This window comes from Schistocerca gregaria, chromosome 6, assembly GCF_023897955.1.
Source record: "Schistocerca gregaria isolate iqSchGreg1 chromosome 6, iqSchGreg1.2, whole genome shotgun sequence".
In the NCBI taxonomy this organism is placed as follows: Eukaryota; Metazoa; Arthropoda; class Insecta; order Orthoptera; family Acrididae; genus Schistocerca; species Schistocerca gregaria.
Window position 1 is genome coordinate 523464379 of NC_064925.1, and position 27816 is coordinate 523492194.

The following is a 27816-nucleotide window of genomic DNA, read 5'->3' on the forward strand; positions in this document are numbered from 1 at the left end:
CATTGCTTTTTCTTGTGTACATGAATGATCTCTCATCACGTACACTGCAAGAAGCAGAGCTCGTTTTGTTTGCAGATGACACAAGTATTGCAATAAATAGTATGTTGAGTGTAGTTCTACAAAGATCTGCTAATGATATTTTCATGGATATTAATAAATGGTTTAAAGCCAACTCACCAACATCAAACTTCGAAAAGACTCACTATATGCAATTCAGAACCCGTAAGAGGTTTCCACCCAGCATATGCATAAAGTATGAAGAAGAGCAGATAGAAGAGGTTGACAGACTGATTCCTGGGATTACAACTTGATAATAAATTCAGTTGGGAGGAGCACACCACAGAACTGCAAAAACGCCTTAACAAATCTGTATTTGCAATTTGAGTGTTAGCTGACATAAAAATGAAAAAGCTTGCATACTTTGCCTACTTTCATTCCATAATGTCATATGATATAATATTTTGGGGTAACTCTTCAAGTCAAACAAAAGTTCTCATAGTACAAAAGCGTGTAATACGTATTACTTGTAGAGTAAATTCACGGACATCCTGTAGAAACCTCTTCAAAGAACTGGGTATACTAACTACTGGCTCTCAGTATATTTACTCCTTAATGAAATTTGTCCTAAATAATATATCTCTTCTTCCAACAAACAGCTCAGTTCATACATACAATACCAGGAACAAAAATGATCTGCACGAGGACTTAGAAGCACTTACTTTAGTTCAAAAAGGGGTCCACTACTCAGGAACACTAATCTTCAATAATTTGCCAGCAACAAAAAATATTTAGTTACAACTAAAGATCAGATTAAAAGGCACATGAAAGACTTACTAGTGGCCAACTCCTACTCCTACGACAAATGATGTATTGTATATATTCATACTATTACTATTGTTATTTCAGCTTTAATTTTTTTTTTTTTTTTTTTTTTTTTTTTTAAAAGAATTGACATGTTCCACATCCACAAGGATCTCCTCAGCACGGATCTATGGAACAAAAAGGTAATCTAATCTAATCTAATCTAAGGATTTGTCAGTGTTGTTCAAGAGGCAATTGAGGATGAGCAATCACAGATGCACATATGGCCACCCGCTGATTTTTGTGCTTTTGGCTTAGAGCATGTGGTATGCATACATCTGATTTTTTACCCTTCCCCCTTGCATGCAATTGTTGCACAATGGTGAAGTGATCACAGTTCATAACGTTCACCAGTACACTGATGTGAATTATCGTGAATTAATGAGTTTAAATGATCATCATCAAACCCCGAAGATCTTCTTGAATGTGGATAGTCACTAATGCCAAAATGATCCTCCTCAAAATGAGAAAACCATTTCTTCCTGTGCTCTATCCAACAGCTTAATCCCCATACACAGCAGAAGTGTTTCTGTCTGCCTCCATTGCTGTTACCACTCTACTGAACTCAAACAAAACAATTAGGTGGTCAGTAAAAAAAATGTTCCAATTTCTCTGCTTGTCACTCCATTTTCTAACTTACACAGCTCCATTCACTATCTCCACATGACAAAATGTTAACTCAAATGCTAACAGACAAATAAAAAATGTCAATAAATAAACCCATAACAACCAGAATACCATTATGTAAAACAAAAATGCTACAAAATTATGCATGAATTAGTTGCTCAAGATGGTTTTCGAAAAGCCGTGTTCAAAACTAATTTGAAAGTGTGTGTATCTGTACCACCTGCTGCAATGAATCCATAGTTGTCATAGTCTACTCGGTGGGTTAATGTCACCTGCAACTAATACTGCATGCTCTAGATGTTTCTGCACTACTGTGGGTCGACTTTGAAGTATTCTAAACCTGTCACGGTGGAATTAGGTGGTCAGTAAAAACATCCTATAATTGAGTTCACCTAGGCCTATTACTTGCATCTAAGCAACTTCCCAGAGTGACTCAATTTTGACCACGACAGACACAATACTTTTCTGCCTGTAATGAATAATTTTCGCGTGACAAGCTTCCTGTTCGGTAGTAACCTAGGGATATTGTTACGAATACATTGAAAATTTACTGTTAAAATTTTGAAAGTCCAAGTGTCTTTATTTTGTATGCAGTCTGATTTTGCTCTTTACCAAGACCTACACAGAACCATTGCAGCCATTGGTCAAGACCCTCCAGTTGTCGCCAAACTGAAGCACCCCAACAACTCTGGGAAAGATGGTGCAAATTGTGAGCATTCTTTGGTCGCTGCAAACTAGGCCAGCAGTCTTCACCAGTTCTACCACTCACCTGCACGAACTAAGGATGGTCTCCCAATTTAAGTGACAGACACACTAGTACCTTCACTACACTTAAAGAGTATTTGACTGTATTTTTGGTGACTGACTTTGTGCAACTTAATGAACCTTAATATTGGTTCATGGTATTTGAGGCAGCTGTGAACAGTAATTATTTGCTGCAATTTAAATATTTATTCATGCGTTTTTGACCTGTTGCATGTTTTCATGACAGTTACTGAAGATAATTAACTTTGGTTAATGTTCATGAGTGATAGTGGGAAACAGTATTATCAAATTTTGAGTGTTTGTTGCTGGTTTTCATGAATCAATCATCAGTTAGAAAAGTTCATTTAGCATGTGTTTCTGGTTCTGATGTCCTGCTTGCACTATGTACATTGTACATTGTCATTATGCAAGGCCACCATTCACATGTTTGAACATTATTCACTAAAGATTTATTTGGTTTAAGCCATAATTCACTGGTTTCATCACCATCATTAATCCTATGGGATTTATCCAGTCATCACTAACTTGTCTACTTAAAATGGTTGAGGATCAATTCTGTAATAAGTGTCCAAGCTTTAAGGCGATTGTGCACGAATGATCCCCCCTACATCATAGCAAGTCAAACCAGCAAATTAGGTCATGCACTGCCCACACTGACAACTGACAATAAAATCACCAGTGCATTCATGCTGTGTGTTCCTGCTTTTATTGATAAGCAATGAGGCACTAGCAATAATTTTTCTGGGTAAAATGTTAGGAACAAGTGCAAATCTGCCTCATACGCACAAAGGTAATGATGTTATCTGTAACTAAAATGATAAAATAAAGAAATAAAATAACAACAAACAAGAAAAAACATCTAACATCTCTAAGGTTAAAAAATTATGCTTCGACTGATGCCATACCCTGCACAGGTGGAGGGAAATGGAAAGAGAGGGGGGGAGGGGGGGGGGGGGACACCTGCCATTCTTAGAAAACTGTGCAGCAATGTTGCATAGAACTATTATTGTAGTATAACTGCAGAAAACTTTCAAAGAAAGAAACATACTGTAAATGAAAGTTAGTACAGCCTCTGTTGTTATGTATTACTGTTTAAGGATAAAATAATGGTAAATACAGAAGAAATTGTCTTCAGTCTAATAATCTGAACAAGTCTAATGTGTACACAAAAAATGTATAGAACTTTTTTCCCACATCCTTCATGGCCTTTTCACTTACAATCCAGAGTATCATTTATTTTATGAACAACTACAGTATTTTTGTTTTCCTGATACATTCCCCTATCGAAGCTTCCTCACTTTGCAGTGAGTAGCACATGTAATCTAGTGTGATCAAGCCTCAGTATAACAAGAGTAATGGGGATATGGTGTGTATATGGGGGAGGGGGTGAGGGTGTCAAGCTTCTAATCATAGTAATCTACAGGTCAAGCAATGCAATAAAATTATATTTATTTTCTTTTTCCTAGAAGATTAGACTGGTGTTTTTGCACGAGTTCATTATTTAACGTCATATCAAAGAGATAATGGTCTAGTAAGAACATTAGATAGTCAATATTGATATTAGCTAGAGCATAATTTCAACTTCAGTTTCCTATGTAACACATACACTTTTATAAAGCATTTTTGTAATTACTGATATCTGAAATTTCTACTGATTATTCAAGAATCTCATTTTAATTTTTCTGTAAAATTTCAAAACCATCAAAAGATTTCATGACTCTTTTAATTAAAAACACTTGCAGTACTATTGCTTATATACGTAAAATTCTTGTACAAAACAATAATTAGATATCTTCCCTATCAAGCCTTTGAAAAATGACGCCCTCTGCTATACAGATGGACATTTCAATAAAACATCTTATACAACCTCAGCACTTTTTTTTAAAAATCTGGCAGTATTTCAGTATTTATACTTTCATTATACATCCCAAAATGTCTTCAGTCAAAATTCCATACTTGAGGCCTTTTAAAGTTTTTATATATAGTACAGGTCTTAAAAATATATTTTCATTTCTTGTGAAAGATTAACAGTCTTAAATGATACAACAGCAAGGCATTTAAATCATAAAATTCCAAAATAATACTATAAAACAAACAGTGTAGTGGGCTGTTTCCTCACAGGATTATGAAAATTCTTAATAGTTCATAACACTCAAATCGGATTGTGGCAAAGGCGCACAATACTTTCAGGTACACACTAGTTTCATACTGTAGACATCAAACTCACTGTTTATTATTCTTACAAATAATATGTTTATGCAAATCACTCTCATGTGAAACAGTTAACACATGAGGTGAAGAAATAAAGTTGTGAAAAGAAATTAAATTCAATGCAGACAATTTCACCTTATTACTTTATGATTATTAAAGATAAAATTATTAACACATTTGTACATATAACATATTACATATTACACAGCTATATTTATGACTCAAAGAAAGATTGTCCCATTTAGCGACTGACAAGATTGTTAAGTACAAAGTAGCCAGCTCCATCAGCTGGCACAAAAAACTCCTGATGTTGGAATAACATACAGACAAATAAACACACACTGTAAATTAGAATAAGTTATCTTGTAGGTAATAATGCCTGGTAAAACTAGTAATATTTTATTTCAGATTTCATTTCAATAATGATCTGTGCTTTTTAATAATTCAATATACAATGACAGGGATAGCTAAAAACATACTAGTGAAACTAAACCCTCTCCTGTTCACCCCAAATTCACTTAATTCATGGTGTATAAACAAATAATTTTAATGTCTTTTTATGACAAACTGACAAATATAAATATATATACAACTATATTTTAAACCAACTGTAGCACTGAATAATGCTTTCAGGAAATTATTGTACAATATCAATCTGAAATGTGTGATGTTTACTTTATAAGAAACATTCTTTTTTAAAATTTAAATGTGTGCATTTATCTTTCGACCCTTCTGTCCCTGCAACTTCTGCACTCTTCTCTATTTTCTACATACAATAACAAAAATCTTAAATGTTATTGAAATCGACAATACGCTACTACCACTATTCTTTGGTTTTACACATACATAAACTGTTGTTTATTACTGTCCACATACAGCAAGTCATCACATGCACACATTTCTTATTGCTGAACTGGAGTACAATACTTTTCAATCCATATGTCTATTTACATATCATGGCAAGAAAAGTCCTCTTCTGTCACAACCACACCGCAGAAATGCAGAGCCACATTTATCACCTTAAAAGAAAGAAAGAACACAAGTCATTACTAAACTCCCATCATGTGCAGTTAAAATAAATATAAAATTTTTAATTTTATTAATGCAATGGCAAGGAAGTCAGTTTTTTTAGTTAGTTTCATGTTCCATGAATCATTTGCACTAATAAAGCATCATGATGGGGAACAAGTTGTTTTATATTCACATCACAATTATTTTGTAAGTATGGATACATGCAGATCACTGACAAGTGTTTTTGTTTTTTACTTAATTTACAGATCTGAGTGAGTAATTCTATACACCATTTTTTACATGTTACAGAAATAGAAATTCTTTTACAGAAAAGGGCCTGTCAAGGAGAAAATTTTTCATTTCATTTTAACATGTTACTTTGCTGTCTCTCAGAGATTTTACATCACTGGGTAATTGAAGAAAAATTTTAGCTGTGGCATTGTGCAACCCTTTTTGCACTAAAGACAATCTTAATGCAAATTAATGAATGTCTTTTTCCTTCTGGTACTGTAACTGTGAACATCATTGCTCCTTTTCAACTCCAGTGGCTTATTTACAAGAAACTTCATGAGGGAATAAACACACTATAAAGCAGTAGTCTAAATGCCTAATCCCTTAAACAGATACCTACAAGATGATCATGGGTGAGTTCCACATATTATTCTCAGAGCACGTTTTTGAGCAACTAAGACTTTCTTCCTTAAACATGAGTTACCCCAAAATGTTATTCCATATGACATTACTGAATGAAAATAAGCAAAAATATGTCAACTCACTGATTTTTCTCTCCCCAAGATATGCAATGATCTTAAGGGCAAGTGTAGCTGAACTAAGTTGTTTTAGGAGTCACAACATGTGCTGTTTTCCAGTTTAATTATCATCAATATGGACACAGTATTTTGAAGTTTTCAACCTGTTGTTTATTTCCTCACCATGTGTTACACTTTTCATCGGTGTAGTATTCCCTAGATGTGCAGAACTGAATATGTGGTGTCTTTTTAAAATTGAGAGTAAGATCATTTGCAGAAATGAAGATACACATACAGTCCCTGTCCAAATTATTAGATGCTCTGCACATTGTTAATGTTATTTGCAATAATTACATGTTGAGAACTACATTTAATATGATTAATTGGAAAATTTATGACAGTTATTCAGGGCACTTATTACACTGTTGAATTTTGTACCTATTGTTGCTACTTGACATTGGATTGTTGACATATTGTAGGTATCAATGTGCAGAGTACAGCGTAAGGACATGTTCAGTGGCATTCTCACGTGTAACTGGTGTAATATTTGGTTCGCTTTGATTATCACTTTCGTAATATCGACATCACAACTGATTGTTTAACAGCCATATATTACTAATTGTGACCTTTAAAAATTGGTAAAAGAGGGGACATTTCAACACGTAAAAAAGTTGAGGTCAAAGCCCTTGTTAATAGAAAATGTATTCCAATCAGGAAATTTCACGAAGGTTGAAAATGTCAGAAGCTAGCATGAGGTGCATAAGGAAGAAAATTCATTCAGCTGAAGAAATGAGCCCCAGAACAAAGAATAAATGTGGAAGAAAACCAATTTTAATCCCAAGGTTAGAAAGTTTTGTCAAAAGAATTTGCCAAGAAAACAGATTTGCAACAATGAAACAGGTAAAATCTCAACTGGAAGAGGGTAATGTGAATGCATCTGAACACAGTTGAAGGATGATGATTTCAAGGCCTGTCAACCCAGAAGTGGACTAAACAGTGATGTGATAAGGATGTGGACTTCTGGAGATCGGTAATTTAACTTTAAAATTATTATTTATGGTATGATATAACCTATGTACATTTATTCATAGTATATTAATTATGTTTTTTGATTTTTACAGGTACTTTTCAGGGATGAAAGGACATTTGAAATTTTAACTAATAAATCTCAGTATGTATGCCATTGAACAGGAGAAAAATTTCATCCTGACTGTATTATTCAGATTGTAAAACACGTAACTAAGATGATGATTTGGCCTGTCATCTGTGGCAAGGGTACAGGACATCTTTACATGGTTAAAGGCATAATGAGGCAAGATCAATATAAGGAAGTCCTGCTAAACCGATTACTATGACAGCTCAGAGAATGATTCTCGAATGAGGAACCATTTATTTTTATGCCGGATGGAGCTCCCTGTCACACAGCCAGGCCAGTGAAATACTTTCTGAAGGAACAAAATATCCCTATGTTAGACTGGCCAGGTAATAGTCCCAACATGAACTCCATAGAAAAAGTATGGGCACAAATGAAGAGAGAGGTGGCAAAAGATGTCACCACAACAAAAACACAGCTCTTAGAGAAGATCATCCATGTGTGGTATCATCATCCACAAATGCAGAACACTGTACAGTCCTGCATCAACAGCATGCCATGTTGTATTAAGGCTCTCAAAGCTGCAAGAGGTGGCTCACAAGATATTAAAGCTAATGTTTCCACTTTCACAATATTTTAATTTTTGTTGTAATCATTGAAATAAAATATTTTCAACAAATACTATGTTTTATTTATTTGTTATATCACCATAGTTATGAAGTAGACTACAGAATCATTTTATCACAACTTATGCATTAAGAAAACAAATTTGGTTAGACATAAATCAAAATTTGCTTAGAAACTGCAGTACATCTAATAAATTGGCCAGGGACTGTATGCATGTGTGGCCTGTGTTTCCTGTCAGACATGTCCAACATAAGAGACATCACTACGTGAAACAATGGCTGTTAATTACATAAATTAAGAGAAATCAATGACATCAGCCACATCCGAGGTTTGAAATAAATCCAAACATGACAGAGCTAGAAGCTCTATTGTAAACACATTACATTATCCCAGTAAAAATTGGTGTTCTAAGCTGTTAGGAGACATGAAAGTGTATCCCACCTTACCTATTGTCTTAGAAGAAGGTGACACCCCGGAAATCTGCAAGGATGGCACGTACAAGACACCAGAAAACCATAGACACGACAGAGGTCCTAGAACCCTGGATACGTCGGTCCTAATCCATGGTCTAAGCACCATCCAAGGAAATACATGGGGCGCATTCCAGTGAGTGGAGATGGACACCCCAACAGGGCAAGACCAGACATGGGTGGTCGGCAGGAGGAGGACATCCATCGTTTGCAAAGAGGACAGGGTACATGGGATGGTAAGGGAATTGGCAAATGGTGAATGCATAAGAAACCAGGGGTTAGCTCCATCGTATATTCCCTTCTGCAAGGAGACTGTTAACGAGACTAGTCCGAAAGGCACCAATAACCAGACACACGCCACAATGGTGAAAAGGTTCGAGTATTTGCACAGTGGAAGGAGCTTCTGAGCCATAAACCAGACTACCATAATCTAGTTTTGACAAGACCATAGCACAATAAAGATGGAGGAGAGTCAAACGGTCAGCACCCTAAGATGTGTGGGTGAGGAGGCAGAGAGCAATACGCTTCCAAACGCATGAAGTCTCTAGGTTGTGAATATGGGGCAGCCACATCAGATTTTTTATCAAAAATATGGCCCAAGAGAGATGTGAGAAATTAAAGAGATGGGACCTGGATAAACTGAAAGAACCAGAAGTTGTACAGAGTTTCAGGGAGAGCATAAGGGAACAATTGACAGGAATAGGGGAAAGAAAAACAGTAGAAGAAGAATGGGTAGCTCTGAGGGATGTAGTAGTGAAGGCAGCAGAGGATAAAGTAGGTACAAAGACGAGGGCTAGTAGAAATCCTTGGGTAACAGAAGAAATATTGAATTTAATTGATGAAAGGAGAAAATATAAAAATGCAGTAAATGAAACAGGCAAAAAGGAATACAGACATCTCAAAAATGAGATCGACAGGAAGCGCAAAATGGCTAATTAGGGATGGCTAGAGGACAAACGTAAGGATGTAGGGGCTTATCTCACTAGGGGTAAGATAGATACTGCCTACAGGAATATTAGAGAGACCTTTGGAGAGAAGAGAACCACGTGTATGAATATCAAGAGCTCAGATGGCAGCCCAGTTCTAAGCAAAGAAGGGAAGGCAGAAAGGTGGAAGGAGTATATAGAAGGTTTATACAAGGGCGATGTACTTGAGGACAATATTATGGAAATAGAAGAGGATGTAGATGAAGACGAAATGGGAGATACAATACTGCGTGAAGAGTTTGACAGAGCACTGAAAGACCTGAGTCGAAACAAGGCCCCCGGAGTAGACAACATTCCATTAGAACTACTGACGGCCTTGGGAGAGCCAGTCATGACAAAACTCTACCAGCTGGTGAGCAAGATGTATGAGACAGGCGAAATACCCTCAGACTTCAAGAAGAATATAATAATTCCAATCCCAAAGAAAGCAGGTGCTGACAGATGTGAAAATTACTGAACTATCAGTTTAATAAGCCACGGCTGCAAAATACTAACGCGAATTCTTTACAGACGAATGGAAAAACTGGTAGATGCAGACCTCGGGGAGGATCAGTTTGGATTCCGTCGAAATGTTGGAACACGTGAGGCAATACTGACCTTACGACTTATCTTAGAAGAAAGATTAAGAAAAGGCAAACCTACGTTTCTAGCATTTGTAGACTTAGAGAAAGCTTTTGACAATGTTGACTGGAATACTCTTTTTCAAATTCTAAAGGTGGCAGGGGTAAGATACAGGGAGCGAAAGGCTATTTATAATTTGTACAGAAACCAGATGGCAGAGTCGAGGGGCATGAAAGGGAAGCAGTGGTTGGGAAAGGAGTGAGACAGGGTTGTAGCCTCTCCCCGAAGTTATTCAATCTGTATATTGAGCAAGCAGTAAAGGAAACAAAAGAAAAATTTGGAGTAGGTATTAAAATTCATGGAGACGAAGTAAAAACCTTGAGGTTCGCCGATGACATTGTAATTCTGTCAGAGACGGCAAAGGACTTGGAAGAGCAGTTGAACGGAATGGACAGTGTCTTGAAAGGAGGATATAAGATGAACATTAACAAAAGCAAAACGAGGATAATGGAATGTAGTCAAATTAAATCGGGTGATGCTGAGGGAATTAGATTAGGAAATGAGACACTTAAAGTAGTAAAGGAGTTTTGCTATTTAGGAAGTAAAATAACTGATGATGGTCGAAGTAGAGAGGATATAAAATGTAGACTGGCAATGGCAAGGAAAGCGTTTCTGAAGAAGAGAAATTTGTTAACATCGAATATAGATTTAAGTGTCAGGAAGTCATTTCTGAAAATATTTGTTTGGAGTGTAGCCATGTATGGAAGTGAAACATGGACGATAACTAGTTTGGACAAGAAGAGAATAGAAGCTTTCGAAATGTGGTGCTACAGAAGAATACTGAAGATAAGGTGGATAGATCACGTAACTAATGAGGAGGTATTGAATAGGATTGGGGAGAAGCGAAGTTTGTGGCACAACTTGACTAGAAGAAGGGATCGGTTGGTAGGACATGTTTTGAGGCATCAAGGATCACAAATTTAGCATTGGAGGGCAGCGTGGAGGGTAAAAATCGTAGAGGGAGACCGAGAGATCAGTACACTAAGCAGATTCAGAAGGATGTAGGTTGCAGTAGGTACTGGGAGATGAAGCAGCTTGCACAGGATAGAGTAGCATGGAGAGCTGCATCAAACCAGTCTCAGGACTGAAGACAACAACAACAACAACAACAACAACAACAACAACAATGGCCCAAGAAATGGGACTGTGCTACAACATCAAGGAGTTGGTCACTTAAATAAAGTTCTGGATTGGAGTGTACTGTAGGTCGACGACAAAAATGCATAACCCGCATTTTGGAGGGATAAATCTGGAAGCCATGGGAGATGTCCCACACACAGGCCCATCGGATGGTGCCTTTGAGCTGGCAATCAGCAGAGCCTACTGAGTGGGAGCTGCACCAGAAGCAAAAATCAATGTACAATGCCGGTGTAACCATAGGCCCAACACAGGTTACAACCCCAACAGTGGCTATAAGGAAGAGTGTGACATTTAACACGGAAACCTGTGGTATACTGTTCTCCTGAATCAGAGGGGTGCTGAGTGAAGTGCCAACTCGAACCCAGAAGAGCCAGTGAGATAAAAACTCACAGATAAAAATCGAAATGGGGCACACAAGTTCCAGTCATGAAGGGTAACTAAAATGTTATGGTGCCAAGCATGTCATATACCTTATGTAGGTCACGGAAGACCGCAACAAGGTGCCAGCGATTAGTAAAAGCCTTTCGGATTGCTGTTTCCAATCGGAATAAATGGTCAGTTGGAGACTGTTGTTCTTGGAAGCCACAGTGATACGGGGTCAAAAGACCTCGAAATCTGAGTACCCAATATAATCTAAAGCTAACCATCTTCTCGAGCAGTTGACAACATACATTTGTCAGGCTATTAAGGTAGTAGCTGTCGAGAGATGTTGGGTTCTTCCCAGGCTTAAGGACGGGGATAACTATACTGTCTCACCATTGGGACATGAAAGCACCCATGAGCCAAATTAAGTTGAAGGCCCTGAGGAAATATTGCCTCTGGTTGTGGATGGAATCTGGGCCTGGGGCAGTGTCATGTGAAGAGATAAGAGTCTCCAAGGATTTACATTCAGTGAAGGGTTCAGCATGGTGCGAGCTGAAACAGAGGGGGGGTCTGGTCAATTTAGCGTCTCTGCCTGAGAAAGATAGCAGGATAGCAAGAGGATGTCGATGCTGTCGCAAAGCGTGTCACGGCGTGTTCTGCAAGGACCAATGGATCAGTGCACAGAGCATCTTGGAGGTTAAGACCCAGGACAGTTGACTGTCACTTGCAGACCAGAAGACTACAGAGCTTGTACCAAACCTGTGATGAAGAGCCATACATCCACGGGGAGGAAAATCTGCTTAATAGGGTAACGAGCCTCAGCATGGAGATGCTTAAAAGTGAGGAGGTTGGTCTGTGAAGGGTGTCATTTGCATCTTATATCGCTGCAGTGCCTGTCAATGGTCCTGGACAGCAACTGCTACACCCCCGTTCCACCGTGGTACCGGTTGACGACAAGGGGGACCTGTGGCTAGGGGGCCAGCAGTTCCAGCAGCATGAAGAATAGTGACAAAGACATTTTGCATGGCCACATCAATGCAATTCGAGAGGGAGGTGTCTAAGTGCATAGCAGACATATATAAAGGCCAATTGGCCCTGCAGAATGCCCATCATGGGGGCCTATCTGCTTGGTGGCAGGAGGAGAACAATAGAATCATCAGAAAGTGGTCACTGTCACAAAGATCATCATGGGATGATCCATGTAGGGAAGCCATGATAGCAGGCAGGAGATTGTGAGATCAGTAGCAGTAAATGTGTCATGAGCGGCTCTGAAATGGGTTCAAAATCTGTAACAAGTTGGTCAATTAGGATACCTCTACCCGTTGGAGTGGCACTCCCCCCACAGTGGGTGATTGGCATTTAAGTCCTCAAGAAGGAGAAACAGCGGCAGGAGTTGCAGTATTAAGGTAGACAGTTCAACATAAGGAAGTGGCCTACCTGAAGGGAGGTAGACATTGCATACAATGATTGCCAGAGTCATCTGCACTCTAAGCACCATTGATTCCAGTTTGGTATGAAGCGTGATCCAGTCGCTTTTGACATTGGAGCAAACCAAAGCACAAACCCCGGCAGATGCTACCCTGGGGCTGGCACAGTTCTGTCAGAATGCCCGATAATCATGAAATGTTGAAGAGTGGTAATCATGGAAGTGCATTTCTCGAAGAGCAAGATGGAACACAGAACAGGAGGAAACAAGATATTGTATTTCCGATAGGTGATAACAGTATCCATTGCAATTCCACTGCATGATCGTGTGGTGGGAGTCCAGGTTAGACATAAAGAAGCCGAGAGGTCATGCCATTCTTTCAGTGGTTGTCACTGACGAGGATGATGTGACATCCATAAATGAGATGTCAGACACAGGTTGCAAATGGGGAAATTGCATCTCTGGGGGGCACCAGAGGGGGGCTTGTCTTGGGACCTCTTTCAGAGGTGGAGGAGGGCATGGCACAGAGGCAGTACAGGTGTCTGTGAGATCCGAAACTGAAAGAAAGTGAGAAACCTTGGAATGCACAGATGCGTTTTGTGACCGAGTTGTGTTAGGAAGCTACCGGCCTGGGAGACACTGGGGAGAGGAGTCCCAGGAAGGGGGGTAGGAGGAATCCCATTACCAGCAGGGGAGGGGGAGGAGAGAGGGGACGGGACTTGGGTAAGGAAGAGGTAGGAAGGGGATAGGATGTAACAGTGGCAAAAGTTGAAGAAAGTGACACTGGATGTAATCTCTCATTTTCTTGGCGAGCCTCAGTATAAGACAGGCAATCCAGGGACTTGTACTCTTGGATCTTCTTTTATCTGTTGTAAGCCGGGCAATCTGGTGAACGAGGGGAGTGGTGATCATGACAACTGACGCACTGAGGTGGTGGAATACAGAGCCTTCCCTCATGGAGTGGGTGTCCACAGTCACCACACAGATGACCTGCCATACAGTGGAAAGACATATGCCCAGAATGCAATCACCGAAAACACCTACATCAGCATCTGCATCTACATGGATACTCTGTAAATCACATTCAAGTGCCTGGCAGAGGGTTAATCAAACCACCTTCACAAATCTCTATTATTCCAATCTTGTATGTCTCCTCTCTGGGGACCACCACCTTGATGAAGCACTGTCCGTGCGGGTGGAGAGAACTGCGTATTCGCAGGAAGCTGAGGGCTATGCCGAAGGTAGAGGACCTACTGCCGGAAAGGCCTCAGCCGATGGATCAGACTAAGAGTGTTCCACAACGTCCCCTCTTCCCTATCCACTACTAGTCCTACCCTATTCCCTGACCCAACCCAAGGTATGATGCGATCCGTGCTCAGGGGTGCGTGGCGCATGGGAAGATGTGTTGCAAACGGAGCCTCGGGGATACCAGGCGGCCTCCCTGAGTAATTAGCCTTACACCGCATGGGTATTCGTGGTGTGGAACTTCTAGATCCCCAAATCTTGTGGGTCTAACATGGACACGACAAAAAAAACTGAGGGGCAAATTGAGACCTCAGATACCCAAACATTGGGGACTGAACCAATGGAAGGCATTTCCACTACTGAATCAGGGTCTAGACCTGAGCCAGAAGTGGGAACTGTAACCGAGAAGCTAGATCAGATCAAGATCAAAGGCTTGTCTGGGGCCCGAAGGAGGAAATTACTCAAGGAACAGAGGGATAAGGAAGGAAAAGAATGGCTTTCTAAACACAAATGGAGGGAAGTAAAGGGACTAGAACCCATGACCCCCATGAAAAAACTGGCTCAGGTCGAAGGGGACACGCAGACCCCCACAACGTCAAAGACAGGTAGTAAGCAGATCAGGGAGGAATCAAAGACACCCTCCTGGATAAGCGAGTCCAGAAAAAACTTAGGCAAAAAATAGGAAACAGACCTATAGTACTGCAGTCTCTGATTTTAGGATGGCAGTTGTCCAGGAAGGTTATCCCCTGGTGGCCATTACCTCACAGCAGGAGGAACTAGTACAGATGGCCCTCTTTTAAAAGATTGGGGGGGACGTTAGCCCAGGTCCCAACTTCAGGAGGATCTATCTAGATCGTGGTGCACTCATTTTTGTCTGTGAGGGGATGCACACAGTAGAATGGCTCAAGGACAAGGTGCCCATGATATCCCCGTGGGAAGATGCGAAGCTGCCGGTCAAGACGGCAGCGGAGCTTCTTAAGACCGCAGAGATAGTAATAGTGTTCCACAGATTTCGTGTTTGTTTTGATTACAGTCAGAGAGAGAGTCCCTTTAGTCAGCCATAGTCCCAGTAGTGCTAGTGTTTGTTTTCAATACAGTCCAGAGACAGGTAGTGCTATTTTCATTGTTTTCTACAAGAAGTGGTTAGCAATCACAGTTTAGTCAATAATCAGCCGCCTTTAGTGAATTAGCAGTCTAGATAAAAGTTGATTAAGTCTCTTCAGTAAATTGATTCCTTAGCATGGATAGGATGTGTGACTGCTGTGTACGGACGCAGGAGGAGCTGGCCACTCTTCGCAAACAGCTGACGTGTTGATGGCCGCGGTCAGCCGTCTTCAGGCTGCTGCCTCGGAGTGTAGCGGCAGTGGGGAGTCTGGTGCGTCGCCAGGTACACCCCAGGTATTACATGCTTCACCCACTGTCCCTGCTGTCGAGACATCTTCGTGGGTAGCGGGCGCGGTTGGGCCACCCTCTCCCCAAGGGGAGTGGCGGGTTCAGCGGCGTTCGCGGCGCACAAGGCGGAGGGTCAATGTGGAGGCTGGCCGTGTGGCATCGCCCACTCTGCCTGTGAGTGGACACGTGGCTGCTCCTTCAGCAAGGTCCGAGCAGGCACACGGGGGGACGGGTTTATTAGTTATTGGGAGCTCCAACGTTAGGCGGGTGATGGAGCCCCTTAGGGAAATAGCGGAAAGGTCGGGGAAGAAGGCCAGTGTTCACTCTGTCTGCTTGCCGGGGGGGTCTAATCCGAGATGTGGAGGAGGCCCTACCGGCGGCGATAGAGAGCACTGGGTGCACCCGACTGCAAATTGTTGTTCATGTCAGCACCAATGACTCCTGCTGTCTGGGTTCAGAGGTCATCCTCAGTTCGTACAGGCAGTTGGCGGAGTTGGTGAAGACGGAAAGCCTCGCTCGCAGGGTGGAATCAGAGCTAACTATTTGTAGTATCGTTCCCAGAACCGATCGCGGTCCTCTGGTTTGGAGCCGAGTGGAAGGCTTAAACCAGAGGCTCAGACGATTCTGCGGAGAGCTCGGGTGCAAATTTCTCGACCTCCGCTATCGGGTGGAGAAATGTAAGGTCCCCCTGAATAGGTCAGGCGTGCACTACATGCCAGAAGCGGCTACGAGGGTAGCGGAGTACGTGTGGAGTGCACATGGGGTTTTTTTAGGTTAGAGAATTCCCTCCCTAGGCCCGACAAGACGCATCCTGAGACGCGGCAAGGCAGGAGTAGGCAAAATGCAACAGGGAATAACAATATTAATTTGCTAATAGTAAACTGCACGAGCGTCTATAGAAAGGTCCCAGAACTGCTCTCATTAATAAACGGTCATAACACCCATATAGTACTAGGAACAGAAAGTTGGCTGAAACCACACGTAAACGGTAATGAAATCCTAAACTCAGATTGGAATGTATACCGCAGAGACAGACTGGACTGCATCGATGATTTCAGCCGTAAATAGAAATATTAAAAAAGGTAGGAAGATTTTTCTGTTTAGCAAAAGTGACAAAAAGCAGATTACAGAGTACCTGATGGCTCAACACAAAAGTTTTGTGTCAAGTACAGATAGTGTTGAGGATCAGTGGACAAAGTTCAAAACCATCGTACAATATGCGCTAGATGAGTATGTGCCAAGCAAGATCGTAAGAGATGGGAAAGAGCCACCGTAGTACAACAACCGAGTTAGAAAACTGCTGCGGAAGCAAAGGGAACTTCACAGCAAACATAAACATAGCCAAAGCCTTGCAGACAAACAAAAATTACGCGAAGCGAAATGTAGTGTGAGGAGGGCTATGCGAGAGGCTTTCAATGAATTCGAAAGTAAAGTTCTATGTACTGACTTGGCAGAAATCCTAAGAAATTTTGGTCCTATGTCAAAGCGGTAGGTGGATCAAAACAAAATGTCCAGACACTCTGTAACCAAAATGGTACTGAAACAGAGGATGACAGACTAAAGGCCGAAATACTGGATATACACCACAATGGTTAGACCTGTGATTTCCTATGGTGCCGTGGTGTGGTGGAAGAAGGTAGAACAGCGGGTTGCTGCTAAAGAGCTTGCTAAGGTGCAGAGATTGGCCTGCTTAGCCATAGCGGGCGGAATTAGCAGCACACCAACCACTGGAATGGAAGCCATGCTGGATATACCTCCACTTCACATTTGGGTTATGATGTAGGCAGCAGCTGGGGCATACAGACTTAAAACTGGCTAAAACTGGGTCTCATTTGGATATCCAGAATCACACACTAACATAGTGAGTGAGGTAAATTAGGTATGGCTGGGGAAATGCCCACTGACTATATAATAACTCTGAACTCCTTTGACAATCCTTACAACATAGTATTGGAAGTAGGGAGCAGTGGGAGAAAACAGTTCGACACTGTATGGGGGTCGAAAACAGATCAAGGCATTGAGGCAGTATCTCTCTTGGAAAACTGGCCTCTGTATTCCAAGCCGAAATTACTGCAATCTACTGCAATCAGAGTATGAGTGGAAGAGAATATGAGTAGGTGCTACAATGACCGTAGCATCTACATCTATTCAGACAGCCAGGCAGCCCTGAAATCTTTGGCAGCTCCTGCAACAAGATCTAAGATTGTTGCAGTTTGACACAGGGCTCTGGTGGAGCTAGGGGGAAGCAATAGGGTGTACCTAGTGCAGGGATCTGTGGCAATGAACAAGCCGATAGATTGGCTAGGATGGGGGCAACAACTCCCTTTATTGGACCGGAACCTGTCCTGAAAATCACCGAGGCTATGATCAAATTAGAACTATGGAACTGGCTTAGGAAACAGCACGTATGATATTGGACCAAGGTCCATAAACAAAAACATTGTAAGGTAATGATGCCCAAGCCATGTATTAAAAGAAGCTCTGTAATCCTGGGATTGAACAAGAAAGAGATCAAACTCATGGCTGGACTGATTATTGGCCATGGGAACTTTAAAAACACCTATACACAATGGGTATAATGGAAGAGGACCCTAAATGTAGGATCTGTGATGAGGGTGAAGAAACTGCATCACACCTAATCTTTGAATGTATGTCATTGGAGAGTAAAAGATACAGAATCTTCGGGACAACTAGACCTGAAGAAATTGTGTCTAACAAAAAACTGGTAGAGGGACTCCTTGCACTATTTAAGGGCACTGGTTGGCTTTACTAGATATACAGGGAGCGACACCATACAATAAACCTAGTTTCAGTGCGGGCAGTGGTGGGTTAGACCTAAGCTATTTTAGCTCTGCGATTAAAATCAATCTCGTATAACACGTGGAAAGAATGAACACCTATATATCTCTGTAGGAGCTCCGATTCCCCGTATTTTATCACGCCGATCGTTCCTCCCTATATAGGTCAGTGTCAACAAAATATTTTCGCATTCGGAGGAGAAAGTTGGTGATTGGAATTTCGAGAGAAGATTCCATCGCAATGAAAAACCCCACACCGCGCAGCAGTATTCTAAAAGAGGACAGACAAGCGTAGTGTAGGCAGTCTCCTTAGTAAGTCTGTTACATTTTCTAAGTGTCCTGCCAATAAAACTTAGTCTTTGGTAAGCCTTCCCCACAACATTTTCTGTGTGTTCCTTCCAATTTAAGATGTTCGTAATTGTAATACCTTGGTATTTAGTTGAATTTATGGCTTTTAGATTAGACTGATTTATCATGTAACCGAAGTTTAACGAGTTCCTTTTAGCACTCATGTGGATGACCTCATACTTTTCGTTATTTGGAGTCAACTGCCACTTTTTGCACCATTTAGATACCTTTCCTAAATCATTTTGTAGTTTGTTTTGATCTTCTGATGACTTTATTAGTCGATAAATGACAGCATCATCTGTAAACAACTGAAGACGGCTGCTCAGATTGTCTCCAAAATCGTTTACACAGATAAGGAACAGCAAAGGGCCTATAACACCTCCTTGGCAAACACCAGAAATCACTACTGCTTTACTCTATGACTTTGTCAATTACTACGAACTGTGAACTCTCTGACAGGAAATTACAAATCCAGTCACATAACTGAGACGATATTCCATAAGCATGCAATTTCACTACGAGCTGCTTGTGTGGTACAGTGTCAAAAGCCTTCTGGAAATCCAGAAATACGGAATCGATGTGAAATCCCTTGCCAATAGCACTCAACATTTCATGTGAATAAAGAGCTAGTTGTGTTTCACAGGAACAGTGTTTTCTAAACCCATGTTGACAGTGTGTCAATAGACCTTTTCCTTCAAGGCAATTCATAATGTTTGAACACAATATATGTTTTAAAATCCTGCTGCATATCGAAGTTAACAATAGGGGCCTGTAATTTAGTGGATTACTCCTACTACCTTTCTTGAATATTGGTGTGACCTGTGCAACTTTCCAGTCTTTGGGTACAGCTCTTTCATCGAGCGAGCGGTTGTATATGATTGTTAAGTATGGAGCTAATGCTTCAGCATACTCTGAAAGGAACCTAATTGGTATACAGTCTGGATAAGAAGACTTGCCACCTTATGGGTGGTGGGATGTACAGCTTCACGACACATCTGAAGTACATAACCTTGACCTCCTCTGGGAGGGTATCCACCTCAAAAGACAGAATGAAGACGTGTGTATTGCTGCAGTTCTCTTTACGAATCTTCTGCACATGTCGAACAAAATGAATGCCATGTCAGTCTAGATTAGCCTGGGGTTCCTGATCTGTTTGCAGGATGAGGTCCCTACGAAAAATCACCCCATGAACCACATTCAGAGATTAGTGAGGTGTAAGAGACATCGGGACATTGCCAAGATGATCGCAAACATGAAGAGCTACAGATTGAGTGGTAGAAGAAGCTTTGATAAACAGCCCAACTGCATCTTATTGAGAGACTCCACTTCACCAAACTTGCTCCTGATACTCTCCACAAAAAACAATGGCTTTGTAGCAGCAAATGTGTCCCCATCCATCCAAGGTAGCGGGGAAAGTGTTTCCTCTCAAGACGGTGAGCTTGCCCCTCCTCCCATGGTGTAGCCAGGGAAGGGAAGGGAAGGGAAGGCTGTTGGGTCATACGAAGCAGAATTCAATGATCCTTCACCATTTGAAGAGATGACCATTAGAGAATAGCCAGATTTTTGCAGCTTGATATGTTTCATGCACCAAGCATCCGCCCTGATACCACCCACTCACATCAGGGGCCCTCCTTATGGGAGCCACCCTGCCACAGCAAGGGCCACCTGGCACAGAAGCCATTGCTGGGAGTTCCAATACTCCAGAAAGACAAGCAATCACTGCTTGGCATACATGGAGAGGGAATAGCTCAGGTATCACTAGTAAGATCCCTGTATTATCAGGGGGCTCAGCCAGTTGGGTACTTAATGGCCCCACAACACGTTCTGGCTAACATCCTGGTGACCTAGCAGGGTGAAGGGGGGGGGGGGGGTACAGCACAGCAGGAAAGGAAGGGGGAGACAGGAATCCACCCTGTAGACGATAGTGACAGAGTTCTCCCCCAAATGGCTCACACCAAAAACAGAAAATTTTGAAGTGGAGGTCAAGTGGGGACCTAAACGCCAAAAAAGATGAAAGCACAGGCAGAAGGAACAAAAATGCAAGCAATACAAGGAACCAAGAGGATAGCCAGGTCAATATAAATCAGAACACCAAGAGAGGGGAAGGAGGGGACAATGGGAAAGGAGTGAGGAATGGGGAGGGAGGGCAGGGTGAATAAAATGCAGCCAGGGAAGGAAGAATTGGCTGCAACAGCTCGGGGCCCCGTGTGCGCAATGCAGGAACTCACGAAAGAACCGTGAGCCCTCTAGCGGGCGCAGACATGTAAGGAAACAGTGGTAATTAAGAAAGAAGATAAGAATTTATGTAAAGCTGGTAGTATGAGCCTAGCTACTGTTCAAACATGGTGTTCACTCTCCCATATCTGTAATAAAAGCAATGGAAATGCCTGAATAGAATACTTTGTAAAATAAATGAAAGACAACCACTCTCAGTGCCTACAGGCATGCGCGCCTCAGTGTCTGTGTGTGAATGAGTGTACTTCCGCTAGAGAAAGAACAAGGCCGCAAAAGGTAGTAGAAAAAATGTTCTGTTCCATGTTTCTTTACATTACATATCAGTCAGCTATTGGTGCATGGTAGCCCTTCCTTTATTTTACGTATATGTAACAGAAGTTAATTGACATTCAGATATAATTATTTTATTCAATGAAAGTCAGAAGAATAATGAAACACTAAATCATTATTTTACTTTTACTTTTCCTATTATTTTGCTTTTACTACTGAAAAATGAAGATGCAACAATCAGGAGGGGACAAACTGGTTTTGAAAATTCGGAAAAGAGAAGTTATACATTGAAAAACAATTATTCATAATTTGAGTATAAAACCTAACGATCAGAAATGCCTTTCAAACTTGATACCTTGGCCTCATCATTGCTTAGTCCTATAAATTGCATAGACTTTTGTTTAAGGGGACACTTGAAGCAACTAGCCTACACCATTCCAATGAACAATTTGCAGATCCTACAGGATAGTTCTTCAATGTATGTCATGATGAACAACAACAACAACAACAACAACAACAACAATATTAACCACCACCATGCCTACTTCAAAGGGTGTGCAATTCCTTATGCCATAGGGTAGAAGATGGGAGTGGAAGTCACATTGGGGGTCTTTTATGACCAAGCATTCTAGTCTCAGAAAGTATGTGCTTCCAGATCGATGTTTATTTGATTTTTTCCCCCTTGTCTTTTATGAGTACAACCACCTCAGAAAATAACTGTCATCATTCTTAAGCACCCTAGAGTTTATTGTGAAATATGTGTTGCTGAAACACACACAAAACACAAAAATTGGATGACTACTAAAAGCAGTTTCACTCTACAAAAAGGAAGAAGCTCCATGCAGCATCTAAAGTGAACTCTTACACGAATCTTTGGATCTAGTAGTCACTAATGAAAGATGGCAACATGACTTCAGCTTTGGCAGGAAACCAACAGCCACAGACTTTACAGTAGCCAAATCATTGTATCACAAAAACTCTCTTGTGCAGTAGTTGTATTAGGTTACTTGCTTTACCATTAAAACAACACATACTACTAGAAGAAATAAATGCTATCAAAACCATCCGAGCAAATGACTGCTCAATCAAGTTAAAAAGGTTGCTATACACAACATTCATAATACAATAAAAATAAAACTCAGAACCATTAAAGCTTACAAGTAAGCATACAATATTTAGGTATCGCCTGGCAGAATTGTTGCTATATGTAGAGACAAAAATGTTTAATTCCTTTGAGCATAAGTAGATTAGAGACATTAGATTTTCTGAAGGGTCTAAAAATATGTTCATAAAATAAGATTGGGTGATCATATACTTGATAAACAGACAGGCTTTCACAAAGGCTATTTTAGCAATTTCTCTGAAATATTTTTGCGAGATTCCCAAATACTTAATTCCAGCAGTCAGTTACCCTGACAAGTTGTAAGATCTCCATCATGAATGCAATATATTCTCGAATGTGTTTTCCCATGTCTAGATCAGTGACTAGCTGTTGAACTGCAGACGTTTCAGCGTATGAGACAAAGCTCCTCATACTTCAGTTAAAGTTTCTAGGCTGAGAGGCAACAGTAGATACATAAAACAATTCTGACATTTCATTGCTGACTGCAGGAGACATTTTCGAAGATAAAACGGCAAAAAATAAAGTCCATCAAAACCAATTGTTTTCATATCACCCCGGACATTTGAAGTGAAGTATGCTACAGGCTGTTCAAGAAACAGATTCTGCTTTATTTAACTTATGTTTTATTCATATATTATACTGTTCCACCTAACAACAGCATGAGGTGCAGTACAAATCAATAAGTTACATACTGTATTACTGCAAATGTCACGCTATACATCTCTTGCCATGATATTAAATAATGTGTCTTCAAGAGGGCTATCCACATTTCTGGGCATTACAGGTGATCTAATTTGTGAACAAACATGTACAAGATGACAGATACTGAATTCTGGGAATAGTGACGCAAATGTCTGTCAAATTCAGTCAGGATATACACGGTAAAATCAAAAACAAAACACACAAAATGTTTCTGGAGCACTAAATTTCTTTTTACCACTCACAGAAAGAAAATTTCAAGGGAGATTGTAAAATTCATATCATCTGTGAAGGAAGTAATTATTCTAGTTATATGGGCATCTTCTAATGAAGTGCCACAATCAGAATGAATATTCACTCTGCATCTGAGCAAGTGGTGATATGAAACTTTCTGCCAGATTAAAACCGTGTACCAGAGCTGAACTCTAGCCTGGCTCTTCACCTTTCACGGACAAGTACTTCAACGAGTGAGCCAACCAAGCATGACTCCACGACCTGTCCTCTTTTGCTTTCAGGGGCGCTGGTCCCCAAAAAGGATTCAAATCTTTCTTTAAGCCTGGAAGCTAAGAGAAGAGGTAGTGGCAGAAGTAAGCTGTGAGTGTGGATTATGAGTCACAGAGCACTTGCCTGTGAAAGGAATAGGTCCCAGGTTCAGGTCCCGACCCAGACACAGTTTTAATCTGGCACCGATTTTCATATTTCACGTTATTTATAATAAATGCTGGTCATCAAAACCTCATTTGAAATTTACTTCTGCACCTTGCAAAGACATAATAATATTAAAATAGGTTGTCTCTCATGGCCGTGAGGGTTAACCAACAGTAACATCCATTTAATGTCCCTATTCTGCACTGCAGAGCATGCTAAAGGTAAAAGAGCAATATTCAGCTGCAGTTTTTTCAGTACTCTAAACTTAAAATGTTAAACCTCAACGATTATTTTTTAATAATAAAATATCACTTTTACATGAAATCTGTCAGAAATTGTGTTCTGTTTCTGTAAGCTAATTAAATTTACTGAGAACTTCTTAACAACTTAATTAAATTCACACGGGAATTCAGGATCACTATTTCTGTGATGATCTTTTACAATAATCTTCTTATAGTGTGCACTTCAAAGAAGGCAGTGTGGTGATACATCTCACATAGTCCACATTACATATTGTCATAGGAGGCACAAGCCTGCTCACCTGTGTTCGTTTCTCATATACTGGCTTGTTGTCTCTCTCTATCACGATTGGGTATATCAACAGCTACAGTCTCACTGATTGTAGACACATGTCCTCCCATGATGTTTAGTGCCGATACCTTTGCACGTTGATACGCCACGACTGTATTCAACCCAAGGAATCTGTATAAAAAGAAAACGGAAATTAAAAACTTAAAAAAAGAAACACAAAGCCAATTAAAGCCCTATCTAATGAATAGTTAAAAACAATGTGCTAGAACTGATTAGCAAACAAGGTACCTAGACTCAGATTCATCATTAATGTTCTGATATGTGCACAATGGCAAGAGATGAAAAATTAGCCACAGAGAGAGCACCACAAATCTGATACAAATTTGGCTTCGATTACAATCAACTTCCACTCAAAAGATAGCAGCAAACATACAACAAAAACCAATGGAGGGGGAGAGAAGCTTTCCAGATTACAGGTTCCTTAATATGGCAAAAGACAGGAAATGCTGTAGACAACTTAACCATTTATGGATTAAACCCAAACTCCACTTGGGTTGCTGATCCAAAAAGGAAACTATTCGTGCACAGTATCTACCGTGAATCAAAAGTGATATGGTGGTGGTGGTGGTGGTGGTGGTGGTGGTGGTGGTGGCGGTGGTTGTTAGTGTTTAACGTCCCGTCGACAATGAGGTCATTAGAGACGGAGCGCAAGCTCGGGTTAGGGAAGGATGGGGAAGGAATTTGGCCGTGCCCTTTCAATGGAACCATCCCTGCATTTGCCTGAAACGATTTAGGGAAATCACGGAAAACATAAATCAGGATAGCTGGAGACGGGATTGAACCGCTGTCCTCCCGAATGCGAGTCCAGTGTGCTAACCACTGCACCACCTCGCTCGGTCAACAGCTATAATCTGCACAGGATAAAGTGACTGATGCACAGCAACCAATTTTTGCCCAAAACCCTGGACGAATTCATCAGTTTGAAAGAGGACGCTGATACTGTTTGCCCACTTTCGGCCAATCAGTGATATGCTGTGATGACGGAATCAAGGTGCATGCCCTGAAATTTTTCTCAAATGCTGTTACAGAAATTATTCGGTAAAAAACTTCATTTTTGCAATACTTATAGCTTAAATATCAGCTTCATCGTGACATGGCTACCATTTCATTAATGGTCATAGTTGCTGTGATATTTGCATTTCAGTAAGACACTGCACGAAATTTGAAAAATTTTGCAATGAAACACAGTGGTCACTATGATTTTGCATTTGGTGTATATTAAATAATATGATACTGAGTATGAAATTTAGCGAAGACATTGAATTCTTCTTCAGACTTGGGTGGAGGTCTCTGTCTATCACCAATCTCAACAAAATCGATCTGATGTACTGCACTCATTTGCAATTGTGTGCACCAGTAATAAAGACCTAATGAATATTTACAACATTCCTCACATGAGGTCTGTACAAAAAATTACAGAACATTCATAATTTTGCACCAATGGTGTGTTGGAGTGAAATGCAGTTGGAATCCCTGCACAGCCTGTGCTTAATGTGTAACTGCTGGAAGTTTCATTGATATATGTCTGTAAGTTATTGTTCAGTGCTGTATTGAGTAGAATGATGTGCCACACAGTTTGTGACTTTCGGGATGGCAGAGTTAGAGGAGCAACATGCCTGCATTAAATTTGGCATGAAAATCAAGAAAACATTTACAGACACACACCACATGATGCAGGAAGCCTACGGTTATGAGTGCGCCATACTGGTGTTAAGAACAATTCACATGGTTTAAAAATGGCTGGATGGAAGTTAAAGATGACCCTCATTCAGGATGCCCTTCGACATCTACCGACGATGCTCATGTCAACTTGCCAATTGAAGATTGACCGTCCATGAGATTGCAGAAAAAAGTAACATTTCAGTTAGATCATGTCATGAAATCCTAACACAACATCTCGAAATGCATAAATACTGACACAGCATCTTTGAATGCATCGTATTGCTGCCAAGTTCATCCCACAGCTCAGAAATCTAGACCAGAAAGACTTTTGCCTAGCAATCTCAGAAGAGCTTTCGGATCATGCAAATGAGAACAAGATGTTCCTTAGGGGGAATCGTAACTAGTGATGAGACAAGCATCTACAGTTATGATGTTGAGACCAATATTCAATCTTCACAATGGGTTGGGAAAAGTTCTCCAAGACCAAAAAAAGCTCGTCAGGTCAGGTGAAATGTCAAAGCCATGCTGATAGTTTTCTTTGACTCTGAAGGATTAGTTCATCATGAATTCGTGACACAAGGTCAAATTGTTAATCGATGGTACTGTTATGACGTGTTGTGACGCCCGCAAGAGAAAGTGAGAAGGAAATGGCTTGAAATGTGGCCAGACAATTCATGCCTCTTGCATCATGATAATGCACCTGCACAACTGTCCCTGTTGGTGCATGATTATTGCACTATTCCATTAACGGCCATCGATAGTTGGTGGATTGAGAAATGCTACCGGGTTTGGGACAACATAAGATAAGACATGTATTTTTGTACTGAGGATGTGCTTTTTCATAAGCTACTGACCTTACTTTTCCTGCTTTACTCACTTAATAAACCATGGTTTCAGATTCCTCTGGCAGTTGCATCTGCATAACATGTTAGTGAGGTGGCATTATGTAAACTCTGCTGTGATTTAGCAAAAGAAGCAAATTTTAACATGGCAACAAGAGAATTGTTTAATGTTTTTTATTCCAGTCTCTGATCATAATATCAATTCTTTTGATGACCAGTTTCAGTCCGTAACAACCATTCTCAGATCTACAATACAAAAATAAATACACCGAGTGGGCACTGTGTCTTTCAACACATTACAGCATAATGTGTCCCAATATACTATCATACAACCAGGGAAACGTACAGATAAAATTCAGTAAAACATACCTGCTCTACACCATGTCCTAATGTGATAAGGCCATAATGACATTGTCAAAACATATAAAAATACTCAGCACAGCATCATCACACAGATCTAGAATAGGCCACATCGTCCACACAGTCATTTTTGTAACTGGCTACTGAAGTACAGTAGCTACCAGAAATCTGTTTGCCTGCATCCTACACAGATGTCGCTACTGTGGGCTTACATGTAGTCATCATTTACGTAAGGAACATAATCCGATAAAAACACGTTAGATAAAATACATGTATCAGACCTTTAAATATCGATAACTATTATAGAAACCAATTGTGATACAGTAAAAGACGAATACAGTTGCCCATATAAAATTATTACAAGGAAATATATAAAGATAATAGGTCTGACACTTTTATAGTGAATTTACGGTCAAAAATAAATATACGTAATACATTGCCTGTAGCAACCTGTAAATTACCTATGAAACATAAAATGTCTATATGACAACTGAAGAAAAGACAGATCAATGATCAGCGACCTCTGTTGGGTCGGCCACCAGGATGTTATGTAGGCGTGCACTGATTGTAAGAACTTTCCCACTAGAGGGCTTTTCATACTTTGTGATATGTCTCTCACAGAAAACGTTTATACAACGTATTAACAATCAATA

At 40.6% G+C, this 27816-nt stretch overlaps 1 protein-coding gene across 1 annotated transcript in view; it reads right to left on the reverse strand.

The window, feature by feature from the left end:
* Positions 1–3685: 3685 nt before the first annotated feature.
* Positions 3686–27816, reverse strand: part of LOC126278985 (uncharacterized) — a 308717-nt gene continuing 284586 nt past the window's right edge. Inside the window, exons 13-14 of the mRNA XM_049979288.1 lie at positions 24250–24410; positions 3686–5483 (exon numbers count right to left, since the gene is read on the reverse strand). Of these exons, the coding sequence (XP_049835245.1) occupies positions 24263–24410 (148 nt within the window). The 3' untranslated portion in view covers positions 3686–5483; positions 24250–24262. The remainder of the gene's footprint in view (positions 5484–24249; positions 24411–27816) is intronic.